Source organism: Podospora anserina, chromosome 5 (genome assembly GCF_000226545.1).
Source record: "Podospora anserina S mat+ genomic DNA chromosome 5, supercontig 6".
Lineage (NCBI taxonomy): Eukaryota > Fungi > Ascomycota > Sordariomycetes > Sordariales > Podosporaceae > Podospora > Podospora anserina.
The window spans coordinates 87,832-113,845 of NW_001939194.1; the positions used below are offsets into that span (position 1 = coordinate 87,832).

A 26,014-nucleotide genomic window follows, 5' to 3' on the forward strand; every position below is an offset into this window, starting at 1 on the left:
ATAGACAACCCCGCCGTTGGCAGGATTGCCAAGTCTTGGGGTAGCTCAGCCCTATTCGCGGTCTATGAGGAGAAGGAATCATCACTTGAGTTAACCGCGTTGCCGAATCAACCTTCACGGTTCGGAGGTTTGCGACCTTCGACAACTCTCGACAAGAAATAGGGGGTTAGAAAAGGGGCGATTGCCCCACAAATCGTTATATCCGCCCACCTCCCGACCCTCTTACACAGCTCACACCGCATCCACCGCATATTCTTACCCATCTTTCCAGACAACGAGAAACGAACTGGGTCCAGTAAACCCAATCCCAGGTCGCCATAGCCTGTGGTCACGGATCGAGTATTGCTTCTTCTTCTGGCTACTGTTTGGAAACACTCTTACTTGCAGCACAGTCTAGTTGATCGCCCGCCAAGTGTATGTAATGCGTTTCATGCCGGCATAGGGAACCGAAAGAGGACATCTACAACGATACAACTCTGGCCGCCCCCCCAAGACAGGTCTTTGGCTGGAATCCCGAGGCAGATCCATATAGCTTTGCAGATCCGGTTCTGGCCCCGAAGGTTTGGGCTTGCTTTCTTTCTTCCACGCGAGCCACTTGTCCGGTTTGGGCTTTGTGAGAAACTGTTGTGCAAAGAGATCGACTGCTCAAGATGGTGTATCTGGGTAGACCCTCCAAGGGTTGTCAGATGTGTAGGACCAGGAGGATAAAGGTACTCGGCCTCCTGACGTGATACAGACGATGATTTACGAGAACATCGATGGCTAATTACAACAGTGCGACGAAACAAAGCCAACATGCAACCAGTGTGCCAAGGCCCGTCGACAGTGTCCGGGATACAGAGACGAATTTGATCTTCTACTTCGAAACGAAAACCAGGCGGCAGCCAGGAGGGCACTGAAAGCCAACACCGCCGCTGCTTCATCCAGCAGCAGCAGCAGCAGCAAGAAAGCCACTGCTTCCAACAAGAACGCACAACCGCACCCCCGGCAGCAGGCATTACAACTCTCTAGATCCCAGACAGTAGCACTCACCAACTCTCTCAGCATCCCAGTTGAAGACCTCGCCACTTGTCACTTCCTATCTAATTTTGTTCTGGTCCCGCCGCAAGAACAACACTCGGCAAGAGGGTACAATCACTTTCTGCTTCCCTTGCTGCAGCAGTACTCGAACGGCACGAACAGAGAAGAAATCACGCACCTCCAGCACGCATTCAACGCCTGTGCTTTGGCTTCACTGGGGGAGAGATATGGAGCCCCCAGCCCCGGCCGCGGGCATGGGCGTTTAACAACAGGAAAAGAAAAGGAGACGCTCCTTCGAAAGGGGGCTGAAGAATACACGCTTGCTCTGATGGCCACAAATGCGGCTCTGAGGGATCCAATTCGGTGTAAAGAGGATGGAACCCTGGCAGCTGTTTTGTTGCTGGGCATGTTTGAGGTATGTCTGAGCCGCCGCTTGTTTTGCAGTCATTTGTGGAAAAGGGCTTACCTCTCTGATCTTTCAGAACATCACCGCCAGACAAGACACCGGGTCAGCCTGGGGTTCCCACGTCGAGGGAGCAGTCCAGCTCGTCAAGGCCCGAGGGAAGAAACAGCTCAAGTCAAAGCTGGGGGTGCAGTTATTTGTCGTTGTACGGTCACAGCTAGTATGTGTCATTCTTTCGGTTTCGTTGCTCTCTTCCATGCTTCTGGGCTGACACGTTGTAGATCATCCACAACTTCATCACTGCCACACCCCTCCCCATGGGGGTTTCATGGTGGTTAAACGAGGACGCAAACTCGGATCCAACTGCCAACGCGTGCGAGCGACTCAACCTCTTGACGGCCGAACTGAGAAGCGAGGCGTACGGCTTCTTCTCCAGCCCACTATCGTTCTCCTCCTCGCCAGCATCCATCGCCGCGGTCGAAGAGTTCCTCGCTCGAGCTCGAGCCCTCGATGCCGAGGCTGTCGAATGGTTCGCCACTTTACCCCGGTCCTGGCAAATCGAATCCATCCCGTATTCGTCATCCGGCAACGAGAATATTTTTCCTGGTGTTGCGCATGTGTACCCGGATATGTGGACCGCAGCCATCTTCAACCTCGCACGTGCTACTCGAATGGTGCTCATGTCGATCATCGTGCGGTGTGCCGCGTTTTTGGTCCGGCCGGGAGACTATCGGACCACGGCAGAGTATGCCTTTGCCGCGAGGACGGCGAGCAGTGTGGTGAGTGAAGTGATTGCGAGTGTTCCATATCATCTTGGGCATCTCCCGCCACGGAAAGACAAGAGGGGGAATCCAATAGAAAACAGTCTTAATGGTAGAGGGTTGGGGGGGTATTTCTTGACGTGGCCATTGGCGTGTGTCGTTACTCACGATCATGTAACTGATGCTCGTAAGTCACTATCCCGCTATGTTTAGAGAGAAGGAAGCTGCTGATCAAAGAACATACAGAACGGGAATATGTGCGGGGACGGTTGAGGTATATCGGGGATGAGCATGGGATCAAGTATGCGAGGGTGCTGTTTGGGGTTTGTGGATCCTCCCGCGTTGAGCTTCATTAGACGCCAGACGCTAACAGGCATAATAGGTTAACCTCAGGCTTCCGAGTATGCTTATCTTTAAGGATGGAAAGCTTGCCGCTGCGGCGGCTGCAAGTAAAATCCCGGGGGCGAACAGTGTTGGGGGTTCGGCCGGTGCTGTCATGCGTGCGGCGGGTCTCACGAGTAGACTCAGATCGGTGTGAGAAGGCAAGGAGGGGATAGCCACAGCTTGTGTCTTTGGAGTTTTATATGAATTGAATACCCTGGTGTACAAGTAATCCTGGTCCATCATGAAATAGTCATAAGTCATTGAGATGCTTTCTTTCCATTTGGTCTCTAATCAAACCAACCAAGCCTCAAAGGAAACGAAAACCCCCGTTTAGTCACTGCCGATCTTGGGACTCTTTTGTTTTGTGAGGAAGTTTCTATCTCCTTGATTAGCAAGCCTCGAGAGAAGTTGTATGAATCACGACATACCTCTTGCGCTTCGAAGTATCAACTGCATTCCCGCTCAGATCCCATGCCTTGACAAACCAGCTCTGTGTCGCATCCAGATACGACTCGTCCTTGACATTTTTGACACTGACACGAAGACCGTCTTTGGTGAAGACCATGTTTTTGTCGCCCATCTGCTTTTCGGCCTGGTCCTTGATCTTCATGACAGAAACGTAAATCTGATAGCCAACCCAGGCCATTACGCCCAGTACTGCCAGGACGATAAACAACGGGATGAGTTGCCTGTTGGGCTTGGTTAGTTGGAAGCTTGTGGCCCAAGAGTCTGGGTAAGTCAAACCTAGCTGCTGATGGTGGCGGCGGAGGAGGCGCCTTTGTCTTTCCCCAAGCCATGATGATGATGATGATGATGACGAAAATGTACAGAGTCGAGGCGTGGTCGCTTTCTAGAATCTAGGTAGGCGGGATGTCGGCTTTTCTAGTAGGTTTGATCTAAATACACACGAGAGAAAAAGAGGTGATCGTAATTTAATGACAGGTCTTGTCCAACAAGGCAGACCGTCTGGACAGTGTCAGGCGGTACCTAGTTGTATTGTCGGGGCTTTGGTCACGGTGCATGGACAGATGTGGCGGGATGTTGCTGCATGACAGCTTTTTGTCCTCTATTTCAGTCCCCTACTGCCTCTTTCCATCTGCAGGACCGTTGCAGAGCCCTGAGCCATTTTAACCACTTGCCGATTGCCCTCCAAGCTTGGTCAACCGGTTATCCATGTCGGCCATGCATTGCAGCAGAAAAGAATTGTATGTAGCTGAACCCAAATGCTGGTTGGTGGCCTCGCAGAGGTGCCGTGTTGTCCGGCTTGTCTCTGTTAGCGCAGCTCCAGCCTCGGGAGATGACGCGCCCTGGTGGGGTGAGTGATCTACCCGGCGGGTACCTCATCAATGGAGGGGGAACTTGCGAAGCCCCGCGGCTAATCGCATGCATTTATCGAGGGTCTCGATAAGCATGTACCGGGCAGCATGCACCATGCAGCCAGAAGGGTTACCTTCTTCATAAAGCTGCTGCACGTCAGTTCCAGGTTTCTGGCACCAGATGCGCCGGTCGAGGTTGCCTATAAAATAGAGGTCTCCTACACTACACTGCCCATAATTCACTGAGGATAGAGCAATAGTTGATCACCATACCTAACCCTGACGATGGAAAGTGGACTGATGCATCCCTAGGCTGGCTTGTGTTCTTGGCCCAAGCTCCCCTTCAGAATCCCCACATTTTCTACTGCTTCCCTGCCAAGAGCCTTTCCATTGTCTGTGGCTGGTGCTTCCCTCGCCTCACCGCACACTGAGACGTTGAGGCCAGTCTGTCCCGTCAACCCGCAACCCCTCGCTGCCACAGTTGCTCAAGGTTGAGGCGACAGCTGTCCCGACCGCATCCCACACATAACCCTGAGACACCAGCCCAGGGAGCTCTGCTCCATTAGCCACCACGCCTCACGACTGACGTCCGTCAGTCAACCGCCATTCTTGCCATCTTGCCAGGTTGCGCAAATCACCAAACTTTGCTCAAAGTCGGCCGCCCTGTTATTACCGTGCTGAGGCTGCACGCACTGCTCGCGCCTTGATCATCACGACACCTCGCTTTCTTCAGCCGACACCTGTCCAGCACAGCATGTCTGGTGCTTCCAACGACGGCTACGGCCAGTACCCGCCCCAGCAGCCCGGCGACCACCAGCAGCAACCTCCATATCCCGACCAAGCCTACGATAACGCTGCCCCCGTCGCCCCAGGTCACGCCGCCGATCACGGCAGAAAAAAGAAGAGACAATATGCCGCCAGCGCTTTCGACGTCGGCGTGGGGGGTAATGTTGTAGCGGGAGGGCAGCCCATCCCAGGGGCAGCTCCATATGGAGCTCCAGCTGCTGTTCCAGCTTATGGAGGTTATCCCGCGCAACCAGAGGTCCAGCCAGCCGCCTATGGCGCTCAACCTGCCCAGCCATACGGCCAGCCCGCTGCTGTCAGCGGTTACCAGGCTCCGGATCCCTACTATCCCTCGGCCGGAGCTGTCCCGGCTCCTGGCGGCGTTGCCGGTCTAACTGCCGGTTTCCAGGGCATGAACCTGGGTGCTGGTGCTCCCGGCGGTATTCCACAACAGCAACCGCAACAGCTCCCCCCTCAGGCGAGAGCTGGTCCTTTGAATCAGCTTTACCCGACTGATCTCCTCAACCAGCCATTCAATGTGTCTGAATTGGACCTCCCTCCACCCCCCATCATCTTGCCTCCCAACGTAGGTCTTTTGTATCCGGAATCTACCACCTCCGGACATGCTAACAAATCTCGCAGGCGAGCGTCACCCCATCCCCAGATGCGAACTGCCTTCCCAAGTACGTGCGATCCACGCTCAATGCCGTTCCAACGACCCACAGCCTCCTCAAGAAGAGCAAACTTCCCTTTTCGCTGGTGATTCAACCCTATGCCGCCCTCCACGATCTCGATGACCCCGTCCCTGTGGTCCAAGACCAAGTCATCTCCCGCTGCCGGAGATGCAGATCCTACATCAACCCCTTCGTGACCTTCTTGGATCACGGCCACCGGTGGAGATGCAACATGTGCAACCTCACCAACGACGTTCCCCAGGCCTTTGACTGGGATGCTGCTGCGCAGAAGAGTGTGGACCGGTGGCAACGGCACGAGCTCAACCACGCCGTGGTTGAGTTCGTTGCTCCTCAGGAGTACATGGTCAGACCACCCCAACCGCTGGTCTACCTGTTTTTGTTTGATGTCAGCTACGCTTCCGTCTCTAGCGGTCTCCTGGCCACGGCAGCCCGCACTATTGAGGCCAGCCTCGACAGAATACCGAACGCTGACCGCCGTACCCGTCTCGGCTTTATGGCTGTCGATTCGAGCTTGCATTACTTTTCGGTCCCCAAAGACACGGACGAGAATGGCGAAACAAGCATGCTCGTGGTTAGCGATCTTGACGAGCCCTTCCTTCCAGTTCCCGGCGAGCTGTTGGTTCCCCTGACCGAGTCCCGCCGGAGTATCGAAAACTTCCTCACCAAACTTCCCAAGATGTTTGAGCATAATCAGGATAATGGCTCTTGCATGGGCTCTGCTCTTCGTGCAGGAGACAAACTGATCTCTCCTTTGGGTGGCAAGCTTGTCGTTTTGAGCGCATCACTGCCTAATGTCGGACACGGAAAGCTCACAATGAGAGAGGACAAGAAGCTTCTGGGCACTTCTAAGGAAGGCTCTCTGCTTCAGACTGCCGCGACGTTTTACAAGTCCTTTGCGGTGGAGTGTTCCAAGAACCAGGTGTCGATTGACATGTTCCTCTTCTCATCGCAATATCAGGATGTGGCTTCTCTGAGCAATCTCCCGAGATATACGGGTGGTCAGACGTGGTTTTATCCTGGGTGGAACGCTGGGCGTGCCGAGGATGCTATCAAGTTTGCCTCTGAATTCAGGGACTATCTGTCTTCGGAGATTGGGTTGGAAGCTGTCCTTCGCGTGCGTGCTACTACCGGCTTGCGCATGAGTACGTTTTATGGCAACTTTTTCACCCGAAGCTCCGACTTGTGTGCTTTCCCGGCATTCCCTCGCGACCAGTGCTATGTGGTGGAGGTGGCGATTGATGAGAATTTGACCAAGGATGTTGTTTGCATGCAGACGGCCGTCTTGCACACGACTTGCAACGGCGAGCGCCGCATCCGCGTCATGACGCTTGCTCTGCCCACCACGACCAACCTTGCCGATGTGTACGCTTCGGCCGACCAGGCCGCCATCACGACATACTACACGCACAAGGCTGTTGAAAGGGCATTGGGCAGCGGTTTGGATTCGGCGAGAGATCTTCTCCAGAAAACAATCACGGACCTTTTACAGACGTTCAAGAAAGAGCTGGCAGGCGGCAGCATGGGCGGTGGACTCCAGTTCCCATCCAACTTGCGTGGCCTTCCAGCACTGTTCCTCGGCTTGATGAAGCATGTTGGTCTGAGGAAGTCGGCCCAGATTCCATCGGATCTGAGGTCGGCTGCTCTGTGCCTTCTTTCCACTCTTCCGGTTCCTCTTTTGATGCAGTACATCTACCCCCGGCTGTACTCTCTTCACGATATGCCTGACAATGCCGGTATTCCGGACCCCGAAACAAGTCAAATCGTGCTCCCGCCCCCTCTCAACTTGTCATCAGAAAAGTTTGTTCCCTACGGTCTGTATCTGATTGACGACGGGCAAACACAATTCCTGTGGGTGGGTCGCGAAGCGGTGCCTCAGCTTCTTGTTGATGTGTTTGATGTTGCGGACCGGACGCAGCTCCAGGTTGGCAAGGCCACACTCAAGGAGCTGGACAATGACTTCAATGAGCGGGTCCGGGCTGTCATTCAGAAGAGTCGAGACCACAAGTCCAAGGGCGTGGGAAGCATCATCGTCCCGCACCTCTACATTGTTCGGGAGGATGGCGAGCCTAGCTTGAAGCTATGGGCTCAGACATTGCTGGTGGAGGACCGGGCTGACCAAGGACTGAGCTACGTACAATGGATGGGCTCCTTGAGAGAAAAGGTAAGTTCCTAGCAAGACAATGAGGAGCATGGGCTCCAGCCAGTGCGACAGGCTTCATTGCTAACGCCGGAGTCCAGGTTGTTCAATAATCGAGGGGTGTCGTAGTTTAGGGGATATCGAACGCAGCATTCTACAGGGTGTTTCGAGAACCAAGCAAGGCTAGAGAAAGAAGTTTTACGAGTTTACATCAATGAATAGCTATTCCCAACCCACGTTACCGGGATGACTGAATACTGTGTGGTCTTGGGGGAGGTGACCAGCCTACATGTTCTGCTCCAATATACCTGACGTGTTGACAGGCCGCAGCTGGCCCATCGGGGGGACATCAGCCTCTCCCGGCACTGGGTACCAGTTGAGTGCCGGAGGTTATATACAACTGTGGATGTATGGTACCCAGAATAGCAGTACCCCACTGGGTCGCCTTTACTGGCCGCAAGGGATATGCCTTCACTTGCGGCTCTTGTATCCCGGTCGGTACAGCAGATGCAGGAACGGTTTCGTGTAAGAAAACCGAGAAGGGAATACGAATACTATTACGAAGACATAGCGGACAGTAGTGTTAGTAAAGAAGACGATGCTTGATCATGAGATTTGACATCGAATCGAAGAAAGTGAGCAGTGGGGGCGGTGCGAATGCTTAGTTTGAGCACTGATCCCAAATTATGGAATGGAGCTACTGTTTCCAAACAGCCAAGGCCAACGACCAGGGCCCACCCCACCACCCCGCCAAGCCATCATGAAACCGCAGCCATTCGTTTGGGAGACATCAACTCAGGTTGAGACATTGCGCCGAAGGGGGTAACAGCAAGGCAGGAACACGAGAAAGACCCCCAAGACACCGTATGAACGATGGATCTGTGTGAGAGACTGATGTCCGGCACAAATGTAAATTGGAGGGGGACCAACAGGCAGTGTCAGTCACTGTCACTCAGAAAATAGGCGCCCAACGGGAAGGGCAAAACCATGGCTGAGATGCGCCATTGGACCGTTGCGGAAGCGTGGGTAGCGTGTAAAGCTCCTAGCATGCAAGGCCAGTGAACCTGTGGTGCATAGACTGAATGAGCAGATGCAGTGTGATTCATGAAGATGTTTCTATATACGGACATACATGTCGACATGCGATAAGATACGGATAGAAGCTGTCGTATGAATCCGAAACAGCACATGGTCATCGAATCTCACCAGCCACTGCTCACCTGGTGTTAAGCGCCGGCTGATAGAAACAAGAAGGCTGCTGATATGGACGGACGGGCACAACGGCGGGTGATCGGGCGGCCATATGTCGGGTCGGTAGTGTACCTAAGGTGGTGGTCGGGCGGGTCGTCCGTTTTGTGTCTGGACGTTACGGTGCCCCTCCAGACGGTGGGGATTGTGAAAAAGGAGGCGATGGTGAAGCTCCACGCGGGTTTCTCCATCCTCCATCGTCGTCTCTTTGGTTTCCAGAAGAAAAGGAGAACGGCTGGTGACTTTTACGCAAAGGTGCTATCCAAGGCGGGACCGGCTCTCCCGCTGCAACCCGGCGTTTTGAAGCCAACCCTGACGGCTTCAAGCGAGTCCAAATCGGGATCCGAACAAGCCTGGCCGCCCTCCAAAAGGGAAAAGCAGCCCAGACCACCTCCCCTCTTTCTTGGGCCCCTGAACAAATCCACCGAAACGGGCCAGACAGATCCTGAGATCCACGGCCGGGTGCTGGGGCTGCCCTGTCGAGGTGAGCCTCTCTGGTCAACGCTCCAAGATGTAATTAACACCTCCCTCTCCCTCGTCCTCGTCCTCGCCATCATCAGCATCAGCTTCATCCGTCTCTTCCTCCTCCAGTGTGTTTCCTGCCAGAAGAGAGAGACTGGAAATAGTCAAGTAACGGCGACGTAACTCGACCTGTGCATCTCATTCGCTGCAGCCCACCTGCCCGCCTTTCCCTCCGCAGTCCAGAAAGCGGGGCAATTCTGTCGCGCACCCTGTCCTGTCGCAAGAGAGATCTCCCTTTTCCCCTCCTCCCTCTCGCTCTCTTTATTTTGGCGCTCGTTGTTTGTTTGGTTGCTGTCGAAGCTTCTTCACCGACCGGCCACCATCCAGGCCGAACTTCAGCAAAGGTACGTGTGTTTCTTGTGTTGAATGCTGTTCTTGCTGTGATGGGCGCTTGGGCGCTGCCATCCTGCTCCCATCTTGTTCCCATCCCAGCCAAGTGTTTCCCCCTCACCACCGCCCCCTCTTCAAAAACCGAAGGATATGGACTGCAGGTGGTCTGGCGCCCCTCGATAGAAGCAGATCATACGAAGCACGCACCGCTAGCAACTATCGCCAAAACCCCTCCGGGAGTCGCTTCTCAACCTAGGCCCCACGCACTCGAGGAGAGCCAGGCGAGGTGTCTGATCGCCCGCCTTTCGGATAATCGTCATCCGGATAACCCCTGGGCAACAAAACACACTCGAACTGAGCTTCTAGAAGTCACCGTTCTTTGGATGGGGAAGAGGTGTTGCTCAGAGTAGGGCTTCTGACACCTGATCACCAACGCTCGACGTCCACTCCCGTGTCTTTGCTGGTGTGTGCGCCTGCGGTGCATCGTGGGTGCCTGTGTGTTGCGTCCGCACGTTCGGTTGCCCCACGACGCCGAGGGGGAAGCTCTGCTGCTGGCGAGGGGCGCGGTTCCCCCCCCCCCCCGTTGCTCTGTCTACCTACTTCTGGCAGCCGGGCCTGTACCTGAGCACCCGAGCGCAACACAGCGATCACCCGTATCGGATCTCCTGCCGCCACACACTTTCGGCTTTCTTACTTTCTCGGGGAGTTTTGGTTGGTCTTTTGTCACACAGCTGCTAACATGGCAATTGTCGCCTCATGATTAGACAAAACCTTTAATCGATCTCCCTACCACCACCATCACCTGCTTACTGGCACCTACGCCACGAACAAAGAACTTCCGACCTAACTTCACGAATTCTCTGTTTTGGCTACCCGTCCTTGCGCGGGTAAAAAGTGACTCGTCACCTCAACTGCTGAAGAAATATCTGAGACAAGGTGTGTTCAGCTCTGTCTTCCGCGCTCCTATATGCAACAAGCTGACATGGCAGTAAATAGCAGTTTTGTTCTGCTCCGGCGATCGATATACAACTACATCTCCATTCGAGCCCCCTTCACCCTTGCCGAGAGAGCTGGTCTGTCATACCACTGGGTTGCTCGCAAGGCCAGCGCCCCTTCCCACCACCCCTATCTCTGGGGAATCATACTCAAATCACTAGCTTCGCAAATCCACTCTCCCTAATCCAACATGAGTAACGCACAAGCTCGGGGCGGTGCCCGGAAGATTTCCTTCAATGTCAGCGAGCAGTACGACATCCAGGATGTTGTTGGCGAAGGTGCCTATGGTGTGGTTTGGTAAGTTTGCAATGGGAATCGCTTGAACGCAGGTTCCGGATCTAACGCTCATGATAGCTCTGCCATCCACAAGCCCTCAGGCCAAAAGGTTGCCATCAAGAAGATCACGCCCTTTGATCACTCCATGTTCTGCCTGCGGACATTGCGTGAAATGAAGCTCCTCCGGTACTTCAACCATGAGAACATCATCTCCATTCTCGATATTCAGAAGCCTAGAAGCTACGAATCATTTAATGAGGTCTACCTCATCCAGGTACAGGCTGCTCCACAGGAAAACTCCACACTGGTGTTTCCAAAGACTAACTCTATGAAACTGTAGGAGCTGATGGAGACTGATATGCACCGCGTCATCCGCACACAGGAGCTCTCGGACGATCATTGCCAGTACTTCATCTACCAGACGCTGCGTGCCCTCAAGGCCATGCACTCTGCCAACGTTCTCCACCGCGATTTGAAGCCTTCCAACTTGCTTCTCAATGCCAACTGCGATCTCAAAGTGTGCGATTTCGGTCTGGCTCGTTCGGCGGCGTCACAGGAGGACAACTCGGGTTTCATGACAGAATACGTTGCCACCCGTTGGTACCGTGCGCCCGAGATCATGTTGACCTTCAAAGAGTACACCAAGGCTATTGACGTCTGGTCGGTGGGCTGCATTCTCGCCGAGATGCTCAGCGGCAAGCCCCTGTTCCCAGGCAAGGACTGTACGTACTTTTGTGTTCCCGGCTCCTTTCACCCCTTGCCCCTGAATCATGACTAACCCCTCGTTCCCAGACCACCACCAGCTTACCCTCATCCTCGACGTCCTCGGCACGCCAACAATGGAGGATTATTATGGCATCAAGTCCAGACGCGCGCGCGAGTACATCCGATCGCTTCCCTTCAAGAAGAAGGTGCCCTTCCGCACGCTCTTCCCCAACACGTCCGACATGGCTCTCGACCTCCTCGAGAAGCTGTTGGCCTTCAACCCCGTCAAGCGCATCACCGTCGAGGAGGCGCTCAAGCACCCATACCTCGAGCCGTACCACGACCCCGAGGACGAGCCGACCGCGCCGCCAATCCCCGAGGAGTTCTTTGACTTTGACAAGCACAAGGACAACCTGAGCAAGGAGCAGTTGAAGCAGCTGATTTACCAGGAGATTATGAGGTAAAAAAAAACCGTTTGTTGGAAGTGGCTTGCTTGTCTGAGCAAAGTGGGTTGGTTTGTATACCGTGGATTTTGACTGAGCAAGATCAAGGGTGGGATGGATAGGGATAAGCATAGGGCAGGATAACATCATGTGTGACAATTGTAGAAAAGGAGGGAAATATCTGGGATGTGAAATTTGGGGGGCAGGGTGGGGGGCTCCTATTTAAGTCTTTTTTTTTTCCACTATCCTCATATTGGGCGTATTTGAGTAGTTGATGAGGGAAATACCTTTTGTGAAATGCTCGACTTGTGGGAAGTTGCTGATAATTTGCGATTGAACCTTGTTGCAATGTCGTCAGTTGCGCATGGGAATTGTGGAAATGAATGATACCTCCAGGTGGTATAGATATAAGCCCCATGGCACACACCGATGAAGGAACACGCCCACCCTGTCACTTTGTTCTGAAGTTTCTTGTCTTATCTCATTGCTTCCCTATCGTACTGTCCTGTTCTGCCCTTTAACAAAACCGTCGTGTCATGATTGAGTAGGAGGGTGGGTATCTCTGTCGTCCAATTCTTCCCATACTCCTTATTCTCTTGTTCTTATCATTTTCTTCAATGAATGCCCAAAATCAAATCCTCGAAACTGAAAACCCATTAAAACAGCCACCATGCCTTTTCTCATAACCATGCTCGCCTGCTTGCCTGCCTGCTTGCTTTGTTTTGTAATGTATCATGTCTTCCACTTTGGCCAGGCAACGCCCCTTTTACTCCTATTCTCCCATCCAGACCAAATGCTTGTTCCCTAGTACAAACTCCCTTGCCAGAAACGGAAAAGAAATAAAACTCAAAAAAAAAAAACCCGTGATCACTGAACAGTCAAAACCGCCGACGACATCCTCAACCTCGGGTCGGGAGCCACCTAAGCCCCAATCACCCACAACTCCACCCCCAAAACCCCAAACTTCTCCCCTTCATCACTCAGCGGCTCGTTGCCAAAAGTCTGGCACGTCGAGCTCACCCCCTTTTCCAGTCCGCTGTCCAGCCAGAGACCAAACCTCCCGTCGCCGGCGCCCACCGAGAGGAACTGTTGCCCGCAGAGCATGTAGTACTCGTTCACGCCGCTGTAAGGGAACGCCTTGAACCGGATGGAGTGCGCGTTCACCTGGCCAGACGCGACGTTTTGCTCGGCCCTGATGGTGGTGCTCCTGCCCACGTCGGGGGTGTCTTCGCTGTCGATGAGTGACGGTGGTGGGGGCAGGGGTGCCTGAACCGAGGCCCTCCAGAGGAAGCACTCGCCTGTGCCAAAGTAATTGGGTGCGATGTGGGGGACGTCAGAGAGGTAGGCTCCAAAGATCTATTACAGGCAGTTGTTAGTATAAGATGTTTTGGAGGAAAACGAGAGGGAAGAATAAAAACATACACCACCCTCAGTATCCCTCACAGCCAAAACAAACCCAACCCTCTTCCCCCGGTACCTATCACACTTGTCGTACAACGTCGCCAGACTCGACCCGTCTTGATCAAGACTGTACACCAGATTCCACTCGTCCACAATCGACAAGCGGGTAGGCACCAGATTCCGCACCTCCTCCGCAATCGCCGGGGTGAGCAACCTCGATTCTGTCCTCGTGCGAGCGCTAAAGCCGAGAAGCTGCAGAGGTTCTAATTGCGGCAGGCCCATGGGCGACGGCACCCTGTGGTGGAAATGCGGAGGGGTGTATATCCCGTCCACACTCTTGCCCAGATTCCTACCGTCGTCCTCGCCGTCTGGCTGGTAAGTGTGCGCGTGTCGGAGAGTTGGGGGACTGTTTTCCGTCGACAGGGAAGGAGAGGGTTCGGAAGTGAATCGCCGGAAGAGACCGCCCCAGAGCAAGTTGGAGAAATACGATGAGCCGGCGGTTTCGGTGTGAGAAGTGGTGGGGGTGATGGCGCCGGGTGAAGAGGCCGGCGAGGAGTCCGGGTCGGGGGACTGGCGGGTGTTTAGGTTGTGAGTTTTCTGGGAGGAGGAGGAAGTGTAGAAGCTCATGGCTGAACTATTTTTCTGGGCTAGGCGTTGTAATGGTGTGGCTGGCTTGGTGGTGAGGGGTATCGACTTGCAGCAGCCGAACCGTTGACAGGGAAGAAGCAGCCAAACAGGACCCGTTGCAGCTATAGGTTCAGTGGGGATCAGCGAATCGTGCAGGTTGGCAGTAGATCCGAGATAGCCGTCGATAAGAAGACTGCAATGAGAAGCAGTCAATGGTGATGTTTCGGGCAGAAGTGGCGGTGGCCATGAATAGGCTAGAATTCTCGAGTGGTGATGATGTTGTACATTTGGGGGTTGCGAATGCTGATGACGAGGAGCAAAGAGCTTTGATACTGGAATGCATGATCGTCAGTGGATGGAGGGGCCTTGCTTCAAGATATGGACTGTGCTAGCGTATGCGGATAGCCAGCACAGCGAACACGTAACCGAAACACAGCGGTACCTTGGCATTAGCCTCTGAGGTGGTACTTTAGGTAACCGTTAGGTAACTTTGCCTTCGGCGGAAGTACTGGTACCCAATCATGCAACAATCGAGTCGGCCAGCGGGGTTCATCGCCCGACATCTCGGCATCGTGAACCACTCGGGCCCTCACCAAGCCTCTCAGGGCAATGTTCTCGAACCGTCACCTGAGGCTTGGCCCGTCAGGTACCGTGTCTCGCAGCAGTTTTTTCTCTCTCACGTGAATTCAGATAGATTTTCAATATGTGAATCATGGTTGGTTGTAGTCCTACTCTAGAGTCCTATAGCTAGTGATGGCATTCCATACTCCTTCAGGACTGGGCTGTTCCGCCGACACTTCTGGTTCGTACCCAAAGCTGTGAATCAGATGATCCCGGGTGGTCGGTCCAATGGTAGCAATATACGTGCTTCGGTTTGGCTCCTTCGGTTTCGCCTTGCCACTGCTCTCGTCCAAGAGGTCCAATGCGCTGAGCATGCTGTCACACCCACTAGGGGAGAAGACAACAACCCATCTCCGTGGCCGGTCAGCCGTGGTCTGGAGACGCTGTGAGAAGTCGTCCCTGAACGACTTCATCTCTCCCGTGCCATAGATCACCACCTCGTCCAATTGCCACCCGGCCCCAGTCAAAACTTCGGGGATAGTGTCCCGCCTTTTGTCCCCGACAAGAAACAGCAAAGCAGGCACGGACTCCCGATCCTTATACCACGCCCGGTAGTGGTCAAGAATATACGGCGCTAAAGTCTCGCCATTGCCCGTATGCTCTCCGAAAACCTGCAAAGCTGGAACCTGAGGAACAGCCTTCAGAGCTCGGGTTGTGGCTGGGCCGACACTGTAGACGGGAATGTCCTGGAGAAACGGCCAGTTATCTTCACCTACAAGTTGCTCACCTTTAGCCACTCAGTCATTCAAAAGCCTGTCGAGCTTCGAAGATGGACGAGTCTCACCTCTCCCTTCCTCGACAAGCTTAGTGAAAGCCTCGACAGCCCGCTGGGAAGTGAAAATCATGCCACCGTATTGTTTGCCCTCAGTCCTTCCTATTTGCTTGTTCTTGAGGATTCCGCGCACTTTGGCCATGCCCTGGTCGTCGAATTGGTGCTCAAGCACAGGGACGAACTCGGGATCATATTCGGAGCCATTGCCGTCAGGGGTCGAGAACTTTTCCTCGTAATGGTCGCCAGCAGAAGACTTTGTCTTGAGCAGGTAGACGGGTATTTTTGGTGACATGGTTGCTGAGAGCCAGGATGCTGAAGGGTGGTATGGCCTTTGCTTCTTCCCCGACCAACCGGTTGAGGAGAAAAGGGGACCTTTTTAAACTGGGATGGGATGAAATGCACAAGACATTGAAGCGGCATCCCGGGAGATGGCGGGGAGTGTGTCACTGCCCCACCAAAGCTTTATCGATAACATTTTTCGCGGGGACCCTGGCCCCTGTTCATCGCAACGCTCACAGGGGGTTCCGATCGCCTGGGAATACATGATTGGAAATTTCCATGGTTGACGGCTGACAAATGAACAGTTTCTTGGTTGTCAAACATCACCAACGATTGTGGACTGTTTTAGTTATTGTACACATACACACACGTCTCTCAGCCTCAGACATATAATGGCAAACGATACCCAAGACCGAGATGAGCAGGCCACTACAGCCGCGGCCGCTAACACAAGCCAGCCTCTCCCCAAGGGTGTAGTCTTGGGCAAGGATGGCAAACCGTAAGCATATCTTCTCACCAACCTTGCATTTCCACCTTATTAACACCTCACAGTTGCCGTTCTTGCACTGCCGGTGCCGACTTCGCAGCTTGGACTAGCCAGGCCAAAACAATGACGGCCCTCTCCACTGGCAAACCTGTTCCCGCTGTCAAGAAACGGACAGACTGCCCTCCAGACGTTGTAGCTCTCGGCCGGTCATCATGGACCCTCCTCCACTCCATCGCGGCCACCTACCCCGAGAAACCAACCCCTTCCGAGCAGTCCGATGTCATCTCTTTTATGAAGTTGTTCTCAAAGCTGTACCCTTGCTGGGTGTGCGCCGAAGATTTCCAAGAGTACATCGAGCGGAAGCAAATCAAAGCTGGAAGCAGGGATGAGTTTGGAAACTGGCTGTGTGAGGCGCATAACGGTGTGAACAAGAAGCTGGGGAAGAAGACCTTTGACTGCAGTAGGTGGTTGGAGAGGTGGAGAGATGGGTGGAAGGACGGGAGTTGTGATTGAGGGGATGGATGATCGCGATGTGGGGGATGTCAACAAGCATCTGCGGATTGCGATTACAGGCGTTCAGACGGATTGGAGGATGCGTTAAATCGGCGTTATGTTTTTGGTGGTGATATTCTTTGATGTTTTTTGCCATACGGTTGGTCAGGGGCGGCTCATCTCTTCTCACTTGGCTAAATACCCAGCGCATATAGAAGTCATTCTCGACCTATACTATTCAAGCTCTCTCTTATACACCATAGCACCACTCCCTCCATCTTCGAATTTCAATCTCATCCAACATGTATCGGCCGATCTGTGCCCCTGAAGAAGCCATTACGGGAACCGGGGCTCTCACATGCCGGAATCGGTCCGGCCCACTTTCCACAATTCCATGACATCACCCCTCGATAATGAGAGTCAATGAGCAATGGCTTAGCCCTAGACCAACGGCCGCCATGATCTTGTCCCCGCGGCCATGCTGTCATTTCTGCGCATTCTTTACCATTTCACAACATCCCAGCGTGACAAAGGTGGTCTGATATTGTTGCTAGCGATCAGCTAAGCTGCTCACTATCTCATTGCGAACTGGTCAAGACCAGGCACTGATCTATTACTTGAGCCAGGGAGAGTGCCACGAGCTGCCGCTTTTTCCTTTTCAATTGACTGAGCTCAGTGTTTTAAGCCCTTAATTCTTCTGGACAGCCAAATATCCCGAAAATGGCCATCGACATTAGAACACAAGGCTTGAAGAAGCCCGTCCCGGTGGCCCAATACTTGTTTGCCAGATTGTATGAAATCGGCATCAGATCAGTCCATGGGTTACCAGGTGACTTCAACTTGGTGGCACTGGATTACATCCCCAAGGCCAAATTGAAGTGGGTTGGCAGTGTCAATGAGCTCAACGCTGGTATGTGTTCCCCGATCCCCCAGAGAAACAGAGAAAAGAAGAATAGCTCACCACATCCTAGCATACGCCGCCGATGGCTACGCCCGAGCGTTGGGCATCTCAGCTCTTGTCACTACCTTCGGTGTAGGCGAGCTGTCCGCCATGAACGGCGTTGCCGGTGCCTACTCTGAGCACGTGCCTGTCGTACACATCGTCGGCTGCCCGTCAACCATCTCTCAGCGGAATGGCATGCTGCTGCATCACACTCTTGGAAATGGCGACTTCAACGTCTTTGCCAACATGGGCTCTCAAATTGCCTGCAACACTGCCCGCTTGAACAACCCAGCCGAGATCGCCGAGCAGATTGATTTTGCCCTGCGTGAATGCTGGATTCACAGCCGCCCGGTATACATCATGCTGCCCACTGATATGGTCGAGAAGCAAATCGAGGGCGCTCGTCTCGACACTCCTATTGACCTCTCGGACCCCCCGAATGAGCCCGAGAGGGAGGACTACGTTGTGGATGTTGTTCTGAGATACCTGCACGCAGCGAAGAACCCCATCATTCTCGTCGATGCATGTGCTATCCGGCATCGATGCTTGGAAGAGGTGCGGAATCTGGTTGACAAGGCAAAGCTCCCTGTCTTTGTCACGCCGATGGGCAAGGGCGCCGTTAACGAGTCTTCGCCTACATACGGTGGTGTGTATGCGGGTACGGGGTCTCAGCCTGCTGTGCAGGAACTGGTGGAATCGGCGGATCTGGTCTTGTCGATTGGTGCTTTGAAAAGTGATTTCAACACGACGGGTTTCTCGTACCGCACATCTCAACTCAATACCATCGACTTCCACAGCGATCACTGCAAGGTTAGGTACTCGGAGTATCCTGGTGTTGCGATGAAAGGAGTTCTTCGCAAGCTGATTGAGCGTGTCGACACCACAAAGCTTTCTAGTGAGAAGCTTGCCCCGAAGGTGGTCAACGAGGTCTCTGAAAATCGGGACAGCACCGAGACCATTACGCAAGCTTGGTTTTGGCCTCGCGTGGGGGAATACTTCAAGGAGAAGGATCTGGTAGTCACTGAGACAGGCACATCCAACTTTGGTATTTGGGAGAGCAAGTTTCCTCCTGATGTGGTTGGGATCACGCAGATCCTCTGGGGAAGCATTGGTTGGTCTGTGGGTGCTGCTCAGGGAGTTGCACAGGCTGTTAAGGACATGGGAGAAGACCGTCGCACAATTCTGTTTGTTGGAGATGGGTCGTTCCAGCTCACTGTCCAGGAAGTGTCAACCATGATCAAGCATAAGCTGAGAGTCACAATGTAAGTTTATTCACGACTTGGAGGGCTTGTTGGTTGGATTCCTGCTAACAAATTCGCAAGCTTCCTAATCTACAACGAAGGGTTCACCATTGAGCGGTGTATCCACGGCATGGAAGCTGAGTACAACGATATCAGGCGGTGGAACTACACTGAAATTCCGACAGTGTTTGGCGCAACTGACAAGGAAGTTCGGAAGCACATCATCAAGACCAAGAGCGAGCTTGAAAAGTTGTTGGCGGACAAGGACTTCAACGATGCAAAGGGCCTGCAGCTTGTCGAGCTGTGGATGCCCAAGCACGATGCGCCGCGAGCATTGAAGCTTACAGCTGAGCAGTCAGCAAAGAACAATGCCCGGATGGAGTGATGGATAGTTGTGCCTGTGTGCAGCCAAACTTGGATAAAATAAGTAAATATCCAATTGTAGCTCTTCCTCGGACCTTCCATATTGCCCCGTATCATGCCTTGAGCTTTTGTTTGGACCTCCAGAAAAGGGGATAAATAGGGGTAAACACGTGACCAAACCTAAATCTCAGACCTCGCTTTTGGTGTCACTGGCAACGTCCGACTTTCTTTCCATTAATTGAGAGCGACAACCATCGAAAATTCACATCACCCAACTTTTAACCTCAGCTTTCCAATTCCCATTTCCAACCTTGACGCACCTTTTTTTTCAGCATCATCCTAGCGACTCTCTTTGGTCAGAGTTTACTCATCCGCCAAGCCCTTCTAACCCTCACCAAGCAGCAGTCGACGAAAAGAAAAACCTGCTTCTCATTCTGCATCAACCCGGAAAGCAGACAAAACAGAGGCTTCACCTACGAAAAAATGACGGGAAGCGGCAAGAGAAAAGACGCGCCAACTGGCGGTGGCGGGGCGCAGCAAGCTAAGAAGAAAAAGGTATGCGGAAACGAATTGTTTACGTCTTTGAGGGTTTTCGCTCGCTCGCGTACTCGTACCCACTATGCGTGAGAGAAAGTCCAGACCTTTGAGCACGTGTTTGTTTGTTTGTTTGTTCAGTTCCAAAACACTGCAGTACACATTGCATACATGTACTCTTTTATGGTGTACTTTTCGCTCACTTGTCATTTGCAACCAAGAATGAGTGTGTATGTAGCGAAAAGCTAACCTATCCGGTATAAAACAGGCGGGAGGCAATGCAGGAAAGTGGAAGACGCCGCATCATATGGCCAAGGCGGCCAACAATCAAGAATCGAGCCTCCAGGCAGGAGAACCGGGCATTTGGGTGACATGTGCCCGGCACCAGGAATCCAAGGCGGCGAGGGAGATCGGGGTGTTGTTTGCCGAGGTTGGTGTTACACATTCCCGGGTTGTTGCTGGTGTGGTGGCTGGAAAGAGCGAATACTTACCGCGGACTACGCACAGTATGCAGACAAGATGTATGGCATCAAGGGGGTCCATGACGCCGAGAAGAAGGAAGGCGAGGAGGACGAGGATGAAGACGACATTGAAGCCGCCATCAAGAAGGAAGTGGAAGCGTTGAATGCCAACAGAAAAGGCACCGATGGTGGACACAACATGACGCCCCTCAAGATGAACGTCGACTGCTTGATGTTTGTCAAGACGAAGCCACCGATCGACCCGGTGGCATTTGTGAGACGCATCGTGGAGGATGCAAAGTCTGCTAAGGAGACCGGCCAGATGAAGTGTCGCTATGTGAACCGGCTGACCCCGGTAAGCGTCACGGGGAAGGCCACGGAACAGGGCCTGGAAGGGGTGGCCAGGGAGGCACTCGCTCCTTTCTTCGACCTGACTGGAAAGAAGACAGATGTTGACCAATTCACGGAGGCCGCGGCGAAGCCAGCAGCGGAAACCGAGGCCGGAAGCGAGAAGGCGTCAAATGAGAATGCCCAACCAGCCGAGAAGGGATTCACTGTGAGTTGTTTTGTTATGCATGCTATCGTCGGGTCCTGATGCTGATTGATACGTTCTCTACGGATAGTTCGCCATCCGACCCAGCGTGCGGAACAATAGCTCGCTAAAGAGAGATATTGTGATCAATACCATTGCTGGGCTTATCAATAACGAGCGCCACAAAGTGAACCTGACGTCTCCGGACAAGGTTATCTTGGTGGACGTGTACCAGAAAGTATGCGGCGTCAGCGTCGTTGACGGCGACTGGGAAGAGTTCAAGCGGTACAACTTGACAGAGCTGTATGGGCAGGGCCAGGGAAGCAAGGAAAAGAAGGAGAAAGAGTAGGGGATGGCAAACATGGAATTGTGCATCTTTCACCATCCAATGTCCCGTCGATGGTTGGAGGAGGTCCGAGATGCAGATGTCAGAGGGCGGCGCTAAGCCCTATTCAAGATAATTTTGACGAGCCGGGCAGCAGTCCCGTGCAGAATGCACCCCTACCTGGCACCCCGGGCACCCTAACAGCATTGAAGCCAGACCGCTATACGGCCCGTGACCCCCCGCGGCTCATCCCAAGCGTCCCAAAACAGCGGAACAGCTTGAATAGCCGCCTTCCAGGTCCAACGTTGCTTTGTCCGGTTGTTGACGTTACATAAGGTCAGAAAAAGAAACAACGGTACTTGAGGGTCTCGGTAGGTGTGGGGCTCGAAGATTTTCGCTAGACCCTCCACTACGTATAGGGTAAAAAAACTCTACAACGATAAAAATTATAAGACAAACGCAGACGCGTAAAATGCCAACCCCGTTATTTTACTACTTAAATTAATAAATTTTATATTACTATAATTTTATAAAGTCTTATTATATTTATTATAAATTAACCTAGGCTGTTATAACAAACCCTTATCTAAAACTTCTAAAAGAAATACTAGTTAAAGGCACTTCTAAACAATCCTAGTTCGGTACAGCTAAACAATGTATAATAATTAACTTATTTCGATTACAATAGCTAAAATACCAACGATTATAATTTAAATTATATATTGCGGAACTATTTATTTATATTAGCTAGTTCCTCCGTATATATAGACCTAAGGACCGTAGATCGTTAACTTCCAGACAGTCCTTTGTCCTTTTTTTATTAGCTGATACTAGACCGTGGACCGTGGACCGTGGACTGTAGACCGTGAACCCCGCCGCGGTCCCCGGTCCCAATCTCATTGGTCCATCCTGTCCACCTAGACCGTGAGCCCCGCTTAACTGCCCGGTCCAGTCCTGATTAGTTCTTTGCATCTCCAGCTTCTCCCAGAACTATGACAGCTTTGCAAGCACTGTTGGAATTTCCTTTTTTTTTTTTTTTAGCTTACAATTCAATCAATTAATATGGTATAACTGTTACCTTGTCTCAGAACTTAGCTATCAAGCCGTGAAAATTATATTAATATTTATCATTAATAAAATATAAAACTTGATAATATCTTTAAAATTATTAAGTTTTATGTAGTATAGGTATTTAATATAAGATATAAGCTTATCAATAAACTAGGTGAGGTTTTGTCTTATAACATTTTATTATCCTATAGGTTTTTTACTCTCTACGAAGTGGGGTTTCTAGTAAAAATCCTTAAGCTCCACACCACCAAGACCCTCATGTACCAGGTGAAATATTGATGCCTCTTTTTCTTCTCCAGATTGGATCTTGACATGAGGAAGTAAAAATCAAGACAGCCCGTCCAATATATGTAGTAGAGATACTCAGCTCTTAGTGGGCTTTGATATCTGATCTGATCCAACCTGGAAGGGAGGTGCCCCGCAAAGTTCGAAGAGCTGCCAAATGCTCCCGAGTTTTTCGCTTAGCACTGACCAATCACCAAATCCCCGGCTCGCTTGTTTGTGCGCCTTTGCTTTTTCCCCCAACCGCGGTTTTTGGAAATGGCATTTTGCTCATTTTTTTTGGGACATGTTCTCTCGCGGGTGACTTTTGTTTTCCTTCAACCTCGACCTATGGAACTTGCGGTTATCGGCCGGGGGGCAGCTTTCTAACCTTTACCACCACCACCCCCCCGTGACGGGATTGCGGCAATCAGCATCCGTGCAGAGCGAAACCATTGCCAGATTCAGACAGCCGCAGGGCCACAGTTCGCTTGTTGTTGCCTGACGGGGGACTTCTGACCGCTCGCCAGCATCGGCCGGCCATTGCATCCCACGAGTGGCAGTCCTAATTATTTCCCCAGCGTCTCTCTTTTATCCTCAGTGTGTGAGTGTTCACCGAGCACTTTTCTGGCCTCTCTGGCCCAGCACCTTCCTGTTTCGACTATGGGGTCATCTCGATAAATGTGAGCTTCGGCATCACATCTGCATGGCAGTGGTTGAACGTCAGTACATCAACCCGCGGGGGCGGTCTGGAAAGGTACGGGTGCGTGGTTGCGAGCTGTTGCACAACTTTGCTGCAGCCGCTGCATGCTGTGCTACCCCAGGGAACCTGGCAAGACGATTTCGACATGATCAATGTCTCTGATGGTTAGGGATCTGATCTGACGTCTGAGACTGGGATGCTGTATCAAGCAGTGTTTACACTATGTACCGCAGTACTCCGTGTACTAAACTACAAAGTCCTGCCATGCCCAGCCAAAACCGTGATATGGAACTTTCCATGGAACTTCAACCCTGACCTCATCCTCTGAACGAACCCGAGCTGGTCGTTGTGGTTCTCCACGACTGGGGAACCATCTCGGGATCCATTCGGGAATACCCTGGGGCCCCGGTTAAGTTTGTTTTGGTGGATAGCAACGGGGTGACGGGGATGTTGGGGGGTAGGGGGGTAGGGGGGTGGTGTGGATGAATTCTTAGCCCCTTCCCAGAAGCCACCCGTCAACCCAGCGTCTCACTTAGCGAAGTTGTTCAAAGTACCTATTCCCAGGTATCTTTTCCCTCCCGCCTTTCCATCTATGAATATGACGCGCTTACACTAGGTATCTCTGAAGCAGGAGGCACGTCTCGGCTGCATCACACCAGTGGTTACACTTCGGCTGTGGCTGACGTGCTGTCGTCCCTTCTCGGGGCGTAGTAGCGTGCAAAATTGCTGCCAGTATGTGACCAGGCTGTCAAGGTAAAGGCTGGCTCAGGCTGGGCCTGGTCCTGCTTTCTCGCTTCACAGCAAACCTTATTCGTCCGTCGTGCATTCTTCGCTCCGTCCATGTGGGCTGCTTGGCAGAGGAAGATCCATCCATCACCCAACCGCCTCCCGCCTGGTCATCGTGGTTTTTTCCCATGTGTACATCCCTATTTGTTTTAGAGCTAAAGAGCTGAGGGCATAATAATAATAATAATGACTGTAATAATAGCAATGGACGACAGCATTGGCTTCTCTCCTCGTCCTCGTCCTCGCCCTCGCCCTCGCGTCCGCTTTCGCTTCCAACATCATGTCCAAGGTCGTGTGGCCGCCTTGTTGTTACTGCTGGTGACATTCTGATATCCCTGTTTTCCTGAACTTGACCGGCTCTACCAAGTTGACTCCTGCTCAATGGCCTTGTTCTTTGTAGCGGAGCGGCAAGACTGACAAGGCATGGAATCGGGAACCCACAAGGGCCGCACCTCGCTCGCTTGAAGATACTGTTTATTGTCCCTTGCCCCCTCTGTCAAGCCCCGTCAAATCTGAAGTACACACACACATATATATATATGTCAGTTACCTGTCTCTTTGGAAAACACTCTTCTAGACGGGTGACGATGCCGGTTTGCTCTATCAGGGGCATCAGTCACAACCAGACAGACAGCGATACCAGCATGTGTCGACTACCATCAGAGCAGGGTGTCCGGGCCATGTTAGGCTCAGCTGTCCCTGAAGATGTTACCGTCGCCAGAATACAACCACTCCAAAGTCTCAGGCCACAGAGGATATACCAAGTCCACCTTTCCGACAACACATCTCTACGCCTTGTTCTTCCACCAATTTCCATGTGGCGGCCTCTACGATCAGAACAAGCCAGCGTGGCCACCGAGGTAACAGCAATAGACTGGCTTCACCAGGTTCTCACTCGACAATCCTCATCAGCCACACCATCTTCCTCCCGGTCAGCCAGGAGAGGAAGCGAAGAAACCAGCAAACAGCAGAACGAAGACTCGAAAACCCTGCTACGACTGCTGCCATCCCTCGTCCAACACGGCCAGGATACCAGCACGGCCCTCCGCGAGCTATTCGCCTTTTATGAACCAAGTCAAGGCACAGCAATAGCCCTCTTGGAACCAAAGATCACAGTGGATCCAAACTCTCCCGAACGACAGCAAGTAGACTTCGAAATCGGCACATTCTACCGACGATTCTTGATCCAACCCGGTTTGGTCTCGCCAACAGGTCGTTTCGGTCCATTGGCAGCTGTTATCCCTCTGCTACAATCATCACAACCCCAAAGAGCACAACCAGGAGCCGGGGGTTTATTTGGAACGGGAGGTGCGGCCAGTTGGTCGGTGGCCTTTCACTCCATGCTCGAAGGTGTTCTCAGAGACGGGGAGGACATGGCGGTTGTGCTGGGTTACTCGACAATACGACGGCACTTTCGGCGGTTAGGCTACCTCTTGGACGACGTCGCTGTGCCGAAGTTTGTGGTGGTGGATGCTGCCCAAGACTCTAACCTCTTGGTGGAAAGGATACCAGACGGTGGCGACAGAGGAATCAGAATAGCTGGTCTGCAGAGTTGGTCAAATTGCGTCTTTGGCGACCCTCTGTTTGCCACAGTGTTTAGCGATCCGGCAGACTTGCCGCCGCCACCCCCTTCCGACTCTTTTCTCAGGGGGTTAAATTCGACTGCTTCAGCGACATCCCCTCCACCACCTACAACGTCGGTGTCAACGATGACGGCAACATCAAACTACCTATCAACTCTCAACCCGCAATTAATAGAGGCCCTCCCGTCTGCCCCCGTCCGGCTGTTATTCTACCGGATCTACCACATCCTCACCCGCATCGTCGCCGAGTTCTACCGCCCCCGACCAGACTCCACGACGCGAGAGCTAGAAGCGCGGAGGAAGCTCAATGTAGTGTTGGCGAAACTAGCAGAGATACCAGATGATTTCTTGTGTCCTCCTGAAACCCACTACTCCAGCCTACCCGCGACACCCAACAGCAGCACCAGCACCAAGAGCCTGAGCAAACGTGAATACAGCGTTGCACGACCAACAGGGGAGATGAGTCCAGCAAAGAGAATGCGGGAGTTGGAGATGCCGATACCAAAGAAATAA

The 26,014-nt window shown here is 52.7% G+C and overlaps 10 protein-coding genes across 10 annotated transcripts; 7 read left to right on the top strand and 3 right to left on the bottom strand.

Annotated features, from left to right (window-relative positions):
- Nucleotides 1-650: 650 nt before the first annotated feature.
- On the top strand, nucleotides 651-2,722 carry PODANS_5_5650 (uncharacterized protein; the record flags this gene model as incomplete). The annotated part of the gene is made up of 6 exons (XM_001929704.1): nucleotides 651-710; nucleotides 791-1,435; nucleotides 1,503-1,643; nucleotides 1,705-2,371; nucleotides 2,431-2,507; nucleotides 2,567-2,722. The coding sequence occupies 6 exons, from the start codon at nucleotides 651-653 to the stop codon at nucleotides 2,720-2,722; spliced, it is 1,746 nt and encodes a 581-aa protein (XP_001929739.1).
- A 176-nt stretch (nucleotides 2,723-2,898) lies between these two features.
- On the bottom strand, nucleotides 2,899-3,365 carry PODANS_5_5660 (uncharacterized protein; the record flags this gene model as incomplete). Its single annotated transcript, XM_001929705.1, has 3 exons — nucleotides 2,899-2,944; nucleotides 2,997-3,257; nucleotides 3,313-3,365. The coding sequence occupies 3 exons, from the start codon at nucleotides 3,363-3,365 to the stop codon at nucleotides 2,899-2,901; spliced, it is 360 nt and encodes a 119-aa protein (XP_001929740.1).
- A 1,273-nt stretch (nucleotides 3,366-4,638) lies between these two features.
- PODANS_5_5670 (uncharacterized protein) lies at nucleotides 4,639-7,612 on the top strand (the record flags this gene model as incomplete). The annotated part of the gene is made up of 3 exons (XM_001929706.1): nucleotides 4,639-5,253; nucleotides 5,310-7,523; nucleotides 7,601-7,612. The coding sequence occupies 3 exons, from the start codon at nucleotides 4,639-4,641 to the stop codon at nucleotides 7,610-7,612; spliced, it is 2,841 nt and encodes a 946-aa protein (XP_001929741.1).
- A 3,173-nt stretch (nucleotides 7,613-10,785) lies between these two features.
- PODANS_5_5680 (uncharacterized protein) lies at nucleotides 10,786-12,040 on the top strand (the record flags this gene model as incomplete). The annotated part of the gene is made up of 4 exons (XM_001929707.1): nucleotides 10,786-10,892; nucleotides 10,950-11,145; nucleotides 11,212-11,593; nucleotides 11,664-12,040. 4 exons carry the CDS (start codon nucleotides 10,786-10,788, stop codon nucleotides 12,038-12,040), a joined length of 1,062 nt encoding a protein of 353 aa, XP_001929742.1.
- A 900-nt stretch (nucleotides 12,041-12,940) lies between these two features.
- Nucleotides 12,941-14,047, bottom strand: PODANS_5_5690 (uncharacterized protein; the record flags this gene model as incomplete). The annotated part of the gene is made up of 2 exons (XM_001929708.1): nucleotides 12,941-13,375; nucleotides 13,442-14,047. The coding sequence occupies 2 exons, from the start codon at nucleotides 14,045-14,047 to the stop codon at nucleotides 12,941-12,943; spliced, it is 1,041 nt and encodes a 346-aa protein (XP_001929743.1).
- A 728-nt stretch (nucleotides 14,048-14,775) lies between these two features.
- PODANS_5_5700 (uncharacterized protein) lies at nucleotides 14,776-15,732 on the bottom strand (the record flags this gene model as incomplete). The annotated part of the gene is made up of 2 exons (XM_001929709.1): nucleotides 14,776-15,380; nucleotides 15,453-15,732. 2 exons carry the CDS (start codon nucleotides 15,730-15,732, stop codon nucleotides 14,776-14,778), a joined length of 885 nt encoding a protein of 294 aa, XP_001929744.1.
- A 379-nt stretch (nucleotides 15,733-16,111) lies between these two features.
- PODANS_5_5710 (uncharacterized protein) lies at nucleotides 16,112-16,719 on the top strand (the record flags this gene model as incomplete). The annotated part of the gene is made up of 2 exons (XM_001929710.1): nucleotides 16,112-16,218; nucleotides 16,317-16,719. The coding sequence occupies 2 exons, from the start codon at nucleotides 16,112-16,114 to the stop codon at nucleotides 16,717-16,719; spliced, it is 510 nt and encodes a 169-aa protein (XP_001929745.1).
- Nucleotides 16,720-17,418: 699 nt separating this feature from the next.
- On the top strand, nucleotides 17,419-19,267 carry PODANS_5_5720 (uncharacterized protein; the record flags this gene model as incomplete). Its single annotated transcript, XM_001929711.1, has 3 exons — nucleotides 17,419-17,608; nucleotides 17,670-18,903; nucleotides 18,964-19,267. 3 exons carry the CDS (start codon nucleotides 17,419-17,421, stop codon nucleotides 19,265-19,267), a joined length of 1,728 nt encoding a protein of 575 aa, XP_001929746.1.
- Nucleotides 19,268-20,086: 819 nt separating this feature from the next.
- On the top strand, nucleotides 20,087-21,121 carry PODANS_5_5730 (uncharacterized protein; the record flags this gene model as incomplete). Its single annotated transcript, XM_001929712.1, has 3 exons — nucleotides 20,087-20,209; nucleotides 20,332-20,796; nucleotides 20,864-21,121. The coding sequence occupies 3 exons, from the start codon at nucleotides 20,087-20,089 to the stop codon at nucleotides 21,119-21,121; spliced, it is 846 nt and encodes a 281-aa protein (XP_001929747.1).
- Nucleotides 21,122-24,457: 3,336 nt separating this feature from the next.
- On the top strand, nucleotides 24,458-26,014 carry PODANS_5_5740 (uncharacterized protein; the record flags this gene model as incomplete). The annotated part of the gene is made up of 1 exon (XM_001929713.1): nucleotides 24,458-26,014. The coding sequence occupies one exon, from the start codon at nucleotides 24,458-24,460 to the stop codon at nucleotides 26,012-26,014; it is 1,557 nt and encodes a 518-aa protein (XP_001929748.1).